The sequence below is a fragment of the Ochotona princeps genome, chromosome 2 (assembly GCF_030435755.1).
Source record: "Ochotona princeps isolate mOchPri1 chromosome 2, mOchPri1.hap1, whole genome shotgun sequence".
NCBI lineage: Eukaryota > Metazoa > Chordata > Mammalia > Lagomorpha > Ochotonidae > Ochotona > Ochotona princeps.
This window is the reverse complement of record NC_080833.1, coordinates 80,285,643-80,299,725: the sequence shown is the minus strand read 5'-3', so window position 1 is coordinate 80,299,725 and position 14,083 is coordinate 80,285,643. Positions and strand designations below refer to the sequence as shown.

Genomic DNA, 14,083 nt, shown 5'->3' with positions numbered 1-14,083 from the left:
TTTGAAAGCAGTAACAATGGCAGCATTTTTTCAAAGCTCAAGGAATGCCACTGCATGTTCCCTCCCCCCAAATCGTTGCAAGCAGTCGGTCGATTCCTCCCCCCCACCATGGTTTTGGTGGATTTGCAAAACAAATATTCATGCAGTTTACCAGTGTCCTAGGTACCTCCTGTGTCATCATTTAGCAGTAAACATATTTATCAAATGGCTGTTCTTGATATTGTTGGAAGCCCTACGGAATTTCAGAACCGTCAGTAACTCCAGACAGAATCACTGCAGAGATAGTAAGGATTTCGTGTGTCTGTAATATAGACAGCCAGCATGATGGCTCAATTGGACAATCCTTCACTTAAGAACACTGGCATCCCAAATGGGGGCCTGTTTGTGTCTCAGCTGCTTACTTCCCAACCAGCTTTCTGCTTATGACCTGGGAAAGATGCAGAGGATAGCTTGAGTACCTGGGCCCCTGCACCACATGAGAGACCCAGAAGAGACTCCTGCCTCCTAGCTTCAGCTCAGCTCAGCTCTGGTCATTGCGGCCATTTGGGGCATGAACCAACAGATGGAAGATCTTTCTCTATAAATCTGCCTTTCCAATAAAAATTAAATCTTAAAGATAGATAGATAGATACAGATGATTTATATTTGCATTAGCTCAGTAACATAACAGTTTCTCTTCAGCTACCTTCACCCCAGGAAGATGTGCTACAGAAAGTGACTCAGGCCAGAGCTGGCAAATAGCAGGCTCACACCACTTTATTTTGCAAGCATATACTTTGTGGGTTTTAGAGCTGAGAGGAAACTCAAAGAGGAAACCAGCAAGCCAGATTTCCGACCAGTGGAAGGGAAGACTGCAAGGGCTAACCCTCCATGCATTATTTCCCGTCAGGCAAAGTGAGAGCGTAAAACCTATGCCAACGTTTGCCAATACAAGGCCTTATGGCCCAGCAGATCACGTGGAAATAGTATGGGTATACTTCAAACAGCTCGTAGAAAATGGAACTGAAAAGAAAAGTACATTTGTGTGCAAAACAGTTTTGGGAATCCACGCATATTTCTTGGCCAACCTTTCCACCACGACCACCAACACTGGTTTCCATGAGGTGTCAGATGCTCCTTGGTATGCACTAAAAATGTCAGGTCACTTCCATGGGACAAAACCCTGATCACGTGGCCTGCGTGTTGGTTCAACTGGCTAATCCTATACCTCCAAGCACAGGCATCCCATTTGGGCGCCGGTTCTAATCCCGGCTGCTCCACTTCCCTTCCAGCTCCCTGCTTGTGGCCTGGGAAAGTAGTAAAAAATGACCCAAAGCCTTAGGACCTTGCACCCACACTGGAGACCTACAAGAAGCTCCTGGCTTCAAATTGGCTTAGCTCTGCTGTTGCGGTCATTTGGGGAGTGAACCAGCTGATGGAAGATCTCTCTGCCTCTCCTTTCTGTAAATCTACCGTTCCAATGAAAAGAAGAAAAGGAAAAGAAAAAAGGGGGGAGGGAAAGGAAGAAAAAGAGAGGAGAGGAGGGAAGAAGGAAGGAAGGGAGGGAGAAATAGAGGAGAGAGAGAGAGAACAGAAGCCCAGATCACACGCTCTCTTTCAGAACTTTTCCCTGGGGTCCTCCAGCGCGCAGCTTTGACCGGGCAGTGCAGGATGCACCATGCATAAAACGTGACCACTCCCACGTGTGCCAACTTCACAGCCTGCCCACAAGGGGAGGCCAGAGGGTAATTCCGTAAAGACCAGGCTTAGCACACGTCGAGGGAAAGTCTGATGACATTTTTAAATTTCCTTTTTTGGTTTCTCCGCACGGGGGTGGGACTCAACTCCATAGCTGTTACTCCAATCATCACTTCTGGAATTACAGGGCTGCAGATGTCAGCCTGGAAGTCTCCCAGAGACAAAGTACCAGCTCGGAGCCAATGATCTCCAGCGCTCACTAGCCCCAATCCACCATGAAGGTTGCATGGGCCAAGTGCCCTTCAGACCCGTGGGCGCTGGGTCGCTCCCAGGCACTTGGCCCATGGTCGTTTTCCACCGTTGCACGCCGCCGCCCAGCGCTAAGCGTGCTCTGGGAGGCAGGCAGACCAGGTGTCCTTGCCCGCTCAGGGCAAACTTAGGTTGCAAAAGCAAGCCGCGGCCGCGAGGGGCCCTGTGCCCAGCTGCACTGCGGCTAGCAGTGCCTCCCGAGCCTCCGCCCGCGAGCAAACGTCCAGGGCAACACCCTCAGTGCCCCGGACCCGAGACCGGAGCGCCGAGCCCCTGCTAACGGTAGCCCCGAGGGTCCCGCTGTCCGATATCCACCACGGAAGGGGCACTCGCTCCCTTCCCTCCAACTCACGAGCTCCTTCCTCCCCACCGGCCCGAGGGAGGTCACGGCTGAACGTCGCGGTCCTCCCAGACCCGGGGCCCTCGGGCACAAGGAGCCCCCGGGGGCCGGTCCTCGCAGCACCTGGACCCGCCTGAGGCCCAGCGCAGCTTGGCGCTCGGCGGCGCGGTTGAATCACCGCTGAATCACCCCTTGCAGGGTCCAGGAGTTTCCTAAGGGGTAGGGAGGCGGGACAGGGGTGTGGACTCGCCCGGGCCGCCCACCGCGACGGGAATGACCCGCCGTGGAGGCGGGTCGGCGGGAGGAGAGGCGGGGGCGGGTCCAGGCGCGGCCCTCCGCACCGCCCTTTAAAGCGCGCCCCGCATCTGTTCCCGCACAATCGCGGCCCCAGTGCTCTCGCCAGTCGCCTGCAGTCCACCCTTCCCAGACTCCCGGGCTCCCGCAGCAAACACCCGCCCTCCCTGTCCAGCCGTTGGACATGGCGCCCCCAGCCCGGCTCCGCGTTCCACGTCCTGAGACCGCCGCCGTCGCTCGCACGCTGCTACTCGGTTGGCTGTTTGTCCAGATGGCCCGCGCCGCAGGTGAGTGGCACGCACTCCAGGAGGTCCACCCCCCGCACTGCCCCCGAGACGGTGGGGACATTCCTGGATGGTGGCGGGTTTGCTCTGGCTTCCCCGGAACGCTCCGGGATTTGATGGCGTGCTCTGCTGCGGGTGTGAATGAGCCTGGACCTGGAAGGCGCACAGGTGGGAGGTGCACAGAGGTGGTTCCAGCTCCAGAGCCCGTGTCCCTTGGCTGGAGCATGGCTACATAAGTGGATGATTGGCTCCCACCTTGGTTCTGGGGAGAATGCTTCCCGCTGAGCCTGCCCTTGGAGGTGGTGGGTCGTGGGAGTCCACACCTGAGCGGGTCAGCGCACCCTAGTTTGGGTGTCCACTGTTTCAGTCTGTGTGCATCTTCCCCTGAGGAAGCAGCCCAGGGTCTTTTCTGGATCCTTGCGGCTTATATTTGGGTAGAGGTGGACAGAGGTGGGTGGAAGGGAAGCAGGATTGTGGCTTGAGCAGGAGCAGGTGGCAGTTATGCACACCCTGTATGTGGAGTGGGTGTTCAGAGCTAACCGGACACTGACATCTTCCCAGCACTGATCAATAAGTTCTCAAGGAGAAAACATCCCCATGGAATAAATCGCATAGGGAGAGGGGCCATACATCCCCCTGGGCCTCTGGATGTAGAAATGGTGTAGACAAACGGGCCTTTCCTCCCCTGGAAGCCTCCTCCCACGCCTAGGATTTGCCTTGGCTGTCAATTCAGTGCAGCCCCCTTCCTACCTGACCTGTGGTGAATTGCACCGGAATCTGCCACTATCCCAGTCAGTCCCAGACACCCTGGAACATAGAGGACTCCTGGGCTGTACTTCCAGGCCAGCTTATATTCAGAATACCCTATGGGTAATTTCAAACATGGGTTTCAAGATCCAGGGATTTTTTTTTTTAAAGATTTATTTATTTTATTACAGCCAGATATACAGAGAGGAGGAGAGACAGAGAGGAAGATCTTCCGTCCGATGTTTCACTCCCCAAGTGAGCCGCAACGGGCCGGTGCGCGCCGATCCGATGCCGGGAACCAGGAACCTCTTCCAGGTCTCCCACGTGGGTGCAGGGTCCCAATGCATTGGGCCGTCCTCGACTGCTTTCCCAGGCCACAAGCAGGGAGCTGGAAGGGAAGTAGAGCTGCCGGGATTAGAACCGGCGCCCATATGGGATCGCGGGGCGTTCAAGGCGAGGACTTTAGCCGCTAGGCCACGCCGCCGGGCCCAAGATCCAGGGATTTAGAGGCTGAAACTTTGATAGTTTTTTTCCTCTTGATCATTGGTAGTGAAGCTTTTGTGGTTGAAAGTAAATATGTACAGTTTACTGTGAGGGAAGGATGGCAAATCAGTCCCATGTGCACGCCATAACAGGGGTTTCTCTGTTGTTCAAAGACACGACAGATAAAGCATATAACCTGATTTGGAAGTCAACTAACTTCAAGACGATCCTGGAGTGGGAACCCAAGCCAGTCAATCGTGTCTACACTGTTCAGATAAGGTAAGTCATGTACAAAGTAAAATAACACAGCGACTTCGGGTTTATGGAGTTTCTACTCTTCCTGTGCCGAGTGTGAAGATACCTTTACAGCTCATCTTTTGATGAGACCATTAAGAGAAAGAAGCAGGCACTTGTGGCAGTTAGCTGGTCCAGCGTCTGGCTCTGCCAATCCCGCAATGTTTTCAGACCTGCCTACTTGGATTTCATGGGGTCGGGGGAGAGGATGGAGGGGTGGAAGTGACAGGAAAATCTGTGGGTGGGGTGAAAACTGGGGGAGGTGAGCCTCCTTGAGGGCTCAGTGACACTGAATTTCAAACATAGGTTTCTCTTTGTTCGGTGTCTAGACTGAGAACTGCATGGAACCTGTTAGCCAAGAGGTGGGGAGGAATTCCGGTGTGTGCATTGCCTGCAGCAGTGTTTGATTCATGAATCCTTGGGCTCTCTGAATCAAAAATTAGTGGTCCACATGAGCCTGGAGGAGGCCAGATTCCTGACTCACTGTGTCCAGGAGAAAAGGTGGCAGAAATACTCTGTTGCCTGCTCCAGGGCTGCAGGGGAGACGGGGCTCTGGGTCTTTGACTAGCAGCTCTCCCTCTCTCTCCCAGCTGGTGGTTGGTGTATTCAGTCTCTGTGTGCCGGGAGTGCCAGCAGTTTTCCTCGATGGTTTTTACCATGTGTTTGGCAAGCTTTTGGCTTCTGAAATATTCTCAGCAGCTTTGGCAGAGAGCTTAGGAAACAGAGGAGCGCCGCGAAGGGAATTGTTTTCACACTTGCTGTGTAAAGACAAAGATCTTGCTGGTGTTTTGCAGGTTTAGCTGTGTTGAGCCTTTTGGTGCACTGGGAGTGTGACATGGGGTGGGCTTTCAGGCGGATGTTCCTGTTCGTGAAGCTGAACTCTTGGATAACTCTTGCCAAACCAACAGGAAAGAGAATCTGTGTGGACATGCGTGCATATGTAGGGAGACACACAGTACGGAATGTCATGGTCAGACTGGTCAACTCAGATTCCACCAGTTGAGAATTGGGGATTAAAGTATCCGATATGGATCTGAAGTTCGCCTTCATAGACACTTTCCTTCTGAACAGTGAAACTTGGATTGGGGAGTCATGCTTACCTCCTGAGACTAGGCAACGTGTGTGCTTTCAGCAACTTGCAGAAACATAGTTAGGATTTATCTGATGATAAACATATGCCTTCATGAATGCTAAGCTTTTCAGGACTGTGAGAGGCTGCTGTGAGACTGATGTGAGCGAAGCCTGTGGGTTAGAAACCCCAGAGCCAAGGGCTACCATGTGGGGTGTGCCTGCTCCCCAGGGCCAGCTCCCCTGGCTCTGGCTGTTCAGCTGGAGTGGGAGCCTGTCTGTCAGCCCGCACCTGAGATGAACAGCTTCCTCCTGTTCTCCTCATGAGCTAACAAGGATTTCTTGGTTAAGAGGGAGCTGCTGCTTGGGAATGTTGGAGATCAGTTCCCAACTACTATGTGGGTGAGAGTCCACACCAGATAGGGAACCGAGGTCTCCCCAGGATCCTGTATCATCACCTTCTCAGACTGCTCTGTGACCACCTCTATGAGGCTCAAAAATTGGCAGGAGAAAGGAGGAAGCCTTGTGTGGCACAATGTGGTGTCTCCTCGGTGCACGAGGGTCCTCCCCTCCTGTTTCCTTTCCCTGGAGGAAGTGTCTTGACCCCACAGCATGAAGTTCATCTTGAATTCCATGCTACTTGAACTCCATGCCCTCTGCCCTTGCCTGAGACACCTGACACCGCTACCTTGCTGGGGCCCCTCCTGGGAGCTCCAGATACACGCTCCGCTCTGGACACAGTTATCAGTGGTGAGTGGGAGGTGTTGGTGACCTGAGCTTCTGCACCAAGCCACCACATGTAACACCGAGTCCACGGGAGTGTTCCCAAGGCTAAAGCTGAATGTACAGAGCTTCCTAGAAACCGCCTTTAAGCAAATTCCTGATTGTCCATATTCTGTTGGAGTATTTTTGTAAGTAGTTCAGAAGGGACTTATTTTTTTCAAATCAGGAGAGTTTGCAATTCCTAGATGAACCTTCACAGCTTTGAAAGGTTGATGCTGTCAGTGGCATCTGGAGGAGCTCACGCGGAAACTGCCCCCTGCCCAGCTGATTCACGGCTCGCAGTCATCACGGTCCTCATTCCAGGCTTTGCCTGTAGCTTGTTAGCTGTCCTTCCCACGGTGTGTATCGTGGACCAGTGAGTGTATCCACTTGTTCACCAAAGCAATGGAAAGGAAGCAACATGTTCTCACTTACTGTTTTGATGTGGGAACAATATGCAAGTTGCTCACTCTGGGTGAAAACAGCCTCTTTACTTCCACGATCAAAATAAAGGAAATAGAAGAAATCAAAATAGTTCCACATCAGTTTTAGTTTGTGAGTTTTAGGACAAAGACTGTATTTACCCATATTTTTTTAGTTGGGTTATTTGGTTTCAGATTCTTAAATATACAGTGTTGGCTCTTGGGCAGGGATTTAGACAGCTGAACATGCACAGTGATTTATTTTTTTCCCCGGATGTATGAGCTCAACCTCCAAGTGCAGGCAGCTCAGGCTGCTGAAGCGGGTAGCCCCAGGGCCAGGGTGCCTGGTACAGAGCAGGAGGGCTCACATTTAGTGCTTTTGTGGAGAATGGCTCTGGGGTGGGGGAGGAGGAAAAAGGCAGAGGTCATTGCTGAGCAGGGAGCGCTGGAGATTCCTGGGAAAGTGGGGTTGGAGGCTACCCTTGATCTACAGGTCAGGCCTGGCTCTTGCAGAATGAATGATGCAGCCCAGAGCACAGCAGTGTATTCCTCACTCTCCAGGGGACAGAGGAGGCTGTCACATTATGGTGACACTTAACCTGAGCTTGTTATGGTGCATCAGCAGAATTTTGTTGTCTGTAGTTCTTTAGACAATTTCCTCTTCAGTGATGTCTTGGAAAACAAACATCTTGGAGCCTCCAATAGCTATTTGCTGTAATGATTCCATAATCTTGGGTGATATTTTCCTCTTTTGCAAACTTGGGGAGACATGGCAAGTAACAAGGTACCCATGCCCAACTCAGCCACTTAGCCAGCTCTGTGTCTTTGGACAGGTTACAAGGTTCAGTGGAAAAGCAAGGCAGCACTTGCAAGAAACTGATTAAACAGAGCAGCCAGGTGTAAAGGGTCCAGCATAGTGCCTGGTGTCTAACAGGGTCTATAAATGATTAACAGCCATTCCAGTAATGTTTTTAAAACTAGGTCATAGAATACAGGAGGTTCTTCCAAAGGCTTATGGCACATGGGATTAAATATTTATTTTGGTGTGAGAAAATTCCAAATGCATGCATACGTTTTCATCACAGGCAGGTTCCATGCACTTTTGATAATCCTTATACTATTATGTAGTACAGTCACAAATATTGTTAAGTGACTGTAAACACTAAATGTTGATTTGTTTTTGTAGCAAAGCAAGTAATGTCACAAATGGATTATGACGAAGAGTGGGACATGTTGGGAAACTGCTTTTATTCCCATGTAACCCTGACAAAGCATCCACATTTTTTTTTAAAGATTTTTATTATTATTGGAAAGCCGGATATACAGAGAGGAGGAGAGACAGAGAGGAAGATCTTCCATCCGATGTTTCACTCCCCAAGTGAGCCGCAACGGGCCGGTGTGCGCCGATCCGAAGCCGGGAACCAGGAACCTCTTCCAGGTCTCCCACACGGGTGCAGGGTCCCAAAGCTTTGGGCCGTCCTCAACTGCTTTCCCAGGCCACAAGCAGGGAGCTGGAAGGGAAGTGGAGCTGCCGGGATTAGAACCGGCGCCCATATGGGATCCCGGGGCGTTCAAGGCGAGGACTTTAGCCGCTAGGCCACGCTGCCGGGCCCAAAGCATCCACATTTTAAAGATCGGGGACAGTCAAGAATGAGCCAGCTTGGGAGACAATGCTCACTTGGTTGGAAGTCCAGCAGGCTGTTGTTTTGAGCGAATCACCCAGTCTGACTCATCTTACTTGCTTGCATATAGAAATGGGATTGAGTACAGAGCCAGGGCTGCGGTGAGGACTCACACACTCCTGTGAAGTGCCCAGAGCACCGCGTGGTGGCACAGCAGGAAAGTCCCCTGGCTGAGTGGACACGGCTCCTCACATTGCGTTCCTTTCCCTCTCTCCCTCCTGCCACCAGCACTAAACTACAAAACTGGAAGAGCAAATGCTTCTACACGACAGACACAGAGTGTGACCTCACCGACGAGATCGTGAAGGATGTGAGGCAGACGTACACAGCACGGGTCCTCTCCTACCCAGCCAGAAATGAGAACACTACAGGGTCCCCTGAGGAGCCTCCGTTTACAAACTCACCTGACTTTACACCCTACCTGGACAGTAAGTAGCCCTATGTGTCCTGGCTTCCTGCAGATTCACATGCCCTGTGCCCCATAGGGGCCAGAAGACAACAATATGTATCTCCAAATCCCCTTTAGCCCAGAAAATGCCAAGTCCTACAACATGCCTCACGCAGGGCAGATGGGCTGGACATTTCCTCATCCTTGGAGAACTTTCTCCACTGTCGATGCCCAGGTCCTGCCAGTGCCCGTCCAGCTGTGTGCATGGGGCAGAAGTGTCACCTTTCCCCCACATGGATCTCAGATCCTTGTGCTTTTCTGTCTTCGGGTCAGGCAAGACACCCTAGGGTAGGACTTGGCTCCAGAGGACACAGACCCCTGGGGACCTTGGCAGCTCCCCTGGGCCAGAGGCTAGCTGGTCTCCCTGACCTTTCCCAAACATTTCGTCTTGGATTGAGTCCTGGGATATACCAGCGCCTGCCCAGCACTCAGCCTGCCTGCCTTGTGTTGAAAACAAATGCAAAAAGCCTTGCTTCCCACCCTTTGAGGCTGAGAGGCAGAATGCAAGGAATTTCTGGCAGGCTGGAGGTGACATTTTTGGGTCACCTCTGGGTTTGAACTAGGCACACAGAGGACCTGACAAGGAGTTTGTCCTGGAAGCCTGCTCGTGGCCATGACAGTGCTGCTGTGCCCTTGAGTTACTATGTTTACCCATTACACAGGGTAGTGTGGGGGTGCAGGCTCTCCCTACAACGTGTGCACCAGCGGGCAGGGGCATTGGCCCACCTTTCCTGTTTTGTACCTGCTTTGAGGGCTGCAGATACCACTGGCGAGACCCAGAGAATCTCATCTTCCAGCTCCCGAGTGTTGGCGAGGCCACTTCAAATCCTGTTAGTCCAAGGCAAAAATCATTTATGGTTGATTTTGTACACACACACACACATGCGTGGCCCATGATCTGCTCAGAAGGGATATGACGTGACCTGGGCTTGTCTCAATGTCCTTCAGCCAGAGAATACATAATAATGCCCTGTAGCAGAGAACCAGTGGTTGATATGGTTCCCGGAGGGGCTAGGGTCAGCTCCTAACTCTTGGTACCCAAAGCATGGAATCCTAACAACTACACTGTTAAGTACACTGTTAAGTACCTGCATGGAACTGTGACCACTTGAAATGTAGCTAATGTTCCCAAGTCAAACACACACTGGATCTGGAAAAATGTAAGCCAGCTCAATAACTCTTAGGTTGGTTACATGATAGGGTGCTAATGTTCTGCATACGTGGAGCTTCATACTAGATTAAAATAGATTTTACCTCTTTTTTTTTTTAATGTGACCATAAGTAAATTCAAAAGCACCCTTGTGGTTCCTATTAAGTCCTCCTAGGGTAGCACCTCTGCATAGTACCTTAGGACCCAGCACGAGGACCAGCACAGTTGCTGCTGCCAGGGTGTAGACTCTGCTGGTGCTACTATGAGAGATGGCTGACTTAGTAACTGTGAGAACCACATGAGGTGGGGCTTTGGAGAGAATCCTGTCGTTTCAATCCAGTTCATTTTCTATGTTTCAGCACACCTCGGACAGCCCACAATTCAAAGTTCTGAACAAGCTGGAACAAAACTGAATGTGACAGTGCAGGATGCACGCACATTAGTCAGAAGGAATGGTACGTTCCTAAGCCTCCGGGATGTGTTTGGCACGGACTTGAGTTATACACTCTACTACTGGAAAGCTTCAAGTACAGGAAAGGTGAGCTCTTGCCCTTCGTTGTATGACCTGTTTGAAATCCTGGGTTCTTTCTTCTCTAATCTGAAAACTGCAGGGATTGGGGAGGGGGTAGTTGGAGAGGGGAGGGTGGCGGAGTGAGAGGGGCACACTGCCTCTACCTGGGCTGTCCCGCTGGAGACAAGGTAGGGGGTTGTCTCCAGCCTGTGGGATGGAGTGGATGGCCTGCAAACGTCCATCTGCTCTCCCATTGCTCCTCCTGATTGGATTTCTGGTCAGTTACCTTTTTGCTTTCACTGTTGATAGCTTCCAAAGGGGCTCAGGTGGGCTGAATGTGCCGAAGCTGTCTTAGAAAAGGCAGCTTTGGCAGCTGTCAGGGCAACTGAAGCTGCCCGGCGCAGTGCATCCAAGCATGCTTTGCCAGGACTTCTCCTACCATGAGCACTTACTCTGAGCCCAGGTGCATTCAGAAATCCATATCTTTTCACAGAAAACAGCCACGACGAACACCAATGAGTTTTTGCTTGACGTGGATGAGGGAGAAAACTACTGTTTCAATGTTCAAGCAGTGATTGCCTCCCGGAAAATTAATGCGAAGAGCTCTGAAAGCCTGGTGGAGTGCACGAGCCACGGGAAGGGTAGACCGAGAGGTGAGTTGCTGCCCTGCCATTCTCAAGGGGGTGTGGGCGTCCCCCGCCTGCAGAGCCAGCCTGTCCTTATTTGGTTTCAGCATTCAAAGGGAGACTGCCTTGGATTTTTTGCTTTTGGCTTTTTAGAACTGTTTCTGTGCTGTTCCTTATATTAGCAAGTATTTTCTTGAGCAGCTAGCGTGTGCTAAACTCTCCTTGGAGCACTGGGTACTCAAGTCATGTTCAGGATTTAGCCTCCAGCCATTTTTGTCATAAGATGTTCTGACACAGGGAGGGGGCTTCCTCTGGACCACCTGCAGCTGTGCCTGGTAGGACAGGCGGCCCCAGAGGCTGCTGTCTCAGAGGCTGTGGAGTCCAGCCCAGCTGGAAGGGATTGATGATGTGATATGGACCCCATGCCTATGTGTCCATGGAGCCCAGCCCTGAGCATAGGCACATGCACACGTCGTGGTGGATCAGGCCCTGCGTGTTCCCAGCAGCTGGCTGTGCTTACTTCTCACTTCATGTGTCACGCGACTCCATTTCTTCTGTGCCCCATTAAATGCTTTTAGTCCTCACCAACCACCATGAATCATTAGGCTTTGACAGTCTTTCCTAACCTAAGTGTCATGGAAAGTGGGAGAATGAAACTTCCCGTGTCACTGAGCTCGCCATTCTGCCCCCTGACATGTGGGCCCTGAGCTCTCCAGACTGACTGGTGCCTTTTATTTTTCAGAGATATTCTTCATCATTGGAGGAGTGGCGATCGTGGTCATCGTGATCATTGCCTTGTCTCTGATGCTGTACAAATGCCAAAAGGCGAGGGCAGGGCGGAGTGGGAAGGAGAGCTCCCCACTGACCATTGCATGAAAGAGGCGCCGTTGTAGGTGCCAGCTGCTGCCAAGGCTATACAGGGAGCAAGAATGGTTCGCGGAAGACGTGGAGATGCAAATGAGAAGCCTGGGATTGCTACAAGCCCCTTCCGTGCCCTGCTAGCGTGCTGAGTGTCCTGGTTTGGACCCCAGCAGCAGGCACTTAGAACAGTGATGAACGGTACAGCTTGATTCGGTGACTGTAACATGATGACACCTTTTCATGGATCATGCGTTAGGTTGTCTGGGCTGTGCTCCAGAAGAAAACAGGCGATCCGAGGACCAGCAAAGGAACAGAAGCCTTCAAGTAGCCTAACCGGGCTTTTGGAGCATGTCCTGAAAAGCTGACTTGAGGCGATGTCGAAGAGTACGGAGGAAATCGGGCCTCCTCCCTAAGCCCTGTCTGTCCTTTCATGTTACCACGTCCTTTCTTCTTCTTGCCAGAGTATTTTGAGAATTCCAGACAGCTGGCAAAGTTTGAGATTCATATGTTAAATACAGGAAAACTTCTGTTTGGGACACCTTCCTGAAATTTACAGTACAGTACAGTTTAGCACTTTAATTGACATGACTAATGTTGAATTAAGCATTCAACAGCTAGTTATATTTACATAAGACTACTACATGAACTACCTAGAGTTTATGATTCAAGGTACTTAAATTTTCTATGGTCAACAGTGTATATATTTATGTAATTTTTTAAAAAAGGTTTGTATATGGGGATTTTCTATTTATATAGATTCTGTTTATATATTGAAATAATTTATTTAACATACTTTTATACAAATAAAGGTGACTGGGAATTATGACTATTAACTTCCAATTGTTATTTTTGATTTGTTTTTTGCACTAATCAACCCTGCCTCAGTAACAGCCCTAAAAATCCTCCAGTGACCTGTAGCAATATATCTTCCTATTTCATTTAAATAACATCTTGTCGATGTCTTTTCATTGTAAGATCCAAATTCCAACCAGGGCCTAGGGAGAAGCAAAAACCTGGCAGACACAGGGATCCAGGCCTCATGGGGCCGCCTCTGGTCCTGTTGTCACCTCCTGGCCCATGTCCACTCCTGCTCACAAGCACCAGGAAGCTTGTGACCACACCTGACAGCCCTCTGCCCACTGGGAGGTGCCACAAGCCACATGCAAGTGGCCATGGAGGTAACCTTGACAGGAAGGGAGGAAAGAATGCAGCCCATCACAGACTTCAGATTTCTTTCCCTGCAAGCAGAAGTTTGAGCTGTGGATAAAGATTTCAAAGGGGAAAGAGCAAAAAAATTAGATAAAAGGACAATGGAAGACAGAGCCACACCTGGAGTGAGGCCTTTAGCGTGAGAGCTAGGTGCCTGCATGGGGGCTGCGAGAAGTTCATGGCTGATTAGCTCAGTCACAGGTGAGTTCATCACCTGAGGCTACAGAAACAGTCCTGATTCCCACAGCACCGCAGGACCACTAGGATTCCCGCTGGAGAGGTAATGAGGTTCTTGATCCCCCACTGGGTCATCATATCACTCTGCTTCTTGCTGCAGATGGCTGGGCTACAAGTACCTCCAGCTGGTACCCCACAAAGCCACCATGTGGGCATTCAGCACAGACTCCATTCACTATCCAGCTTCCTAGCATAGCAAACATCCCTGTCATTCCCTCACACCAAAAACCTGAATATCACTACAGAAACCCTAAACATGAGCACTGTGTTTTATAACATTACCTCCTAAGGAAGAATGAGCAGAACAAACCTTGGATGTCCCAGGAAAATGGTAGCTTGAAGGAAAAAAAAAAGGTGGTGGGTGTTTAGAAGGGAAGGCAAGGACACAGGTGGTGAGCTAACAAGGCTGCCTTTGCTCATGTGTTCCTCCTGCCTACCTCTACCCGCACCGCCGGCCTGGGTCACTGCTGCAGCAGGCGGGCTGGCTCTGTGCTGCTAGAGCCTTTCTATTGTTACATTTGTGGCAGAGCCCAAGAGAAGAGAGAAAAGCAGGCAGGGGCCATGGCCTCCAAGCAGGGTACTTCGGCCATTATCTTGAATTCTTGCTCACGTGGGGTTCTCAGGGGACATAACACTCAATGCCCACACGCGGGACACAGCCAGTTCCAGCACAGGGTGT

The 14,083-nt window shown here is 51.0% G+C and overlaps 1 protein-coding gene across 1 annotated transcript; it reads left to right on the top strand.

The window, feature by feature from the left end:
• The first annotated feature begins 2,648 nt into the window (after positions 1 to 2,648).
• On the top strand, positions 2,649 to 12,177 carry F3 (coagulation factor III, tissue factor). Its single transcript, XM_004582033.3, has 6 exons — positions 2,649 to 2,907; positions 4,308 to 4,413; positions 8,591 to 8,790; positions 10,320 to 10,498; positions 10,965 to 11,124; positions 11,840 to 12,177. Exons 1-6 carry the CDS (start codon positions 2,805 to 2,807, stop codon positions 11,971 to 11,973), a joined length of 882 nt encoding a protein of 293 aa, XP_004582090.2. The 5' UTR covers positions 2,649 to 2,804; the 3' UTR covers positions 11,974 to 12,177.
• The last annotated feature ends 1,906 nt before the right edge of the window (positions 12,178 to 14,083 follow it).

What these genes read in the sequence shown, in the direction of transcription:
- F3 (XM_004582033.3), top strand. Translation starts at nt 2,805, where the DNA reads ATGGCGCCCCCAGCCCGGCTCCGCGTTCCACGTCCTGAGACCGCCGCC. An exon ending in AAGCTTCAAGTACAGGAAAG is followed by an intron (nt 10,499 to 10,964) that starts GTGAGCTCTTGC and finishes ATCTTTTCACAG; the next exon opens with AAAACAGCCACGACGAACAC. An exon ending in CGGGAAGGGTAGACCGAGAG is followed by an intron (nt 11,125 to 11,839) that starts GTGAGTTGCTGC and finishes TTTATTTTTCAG; the next exon opens with AGATATTCTTCATCATTGGA.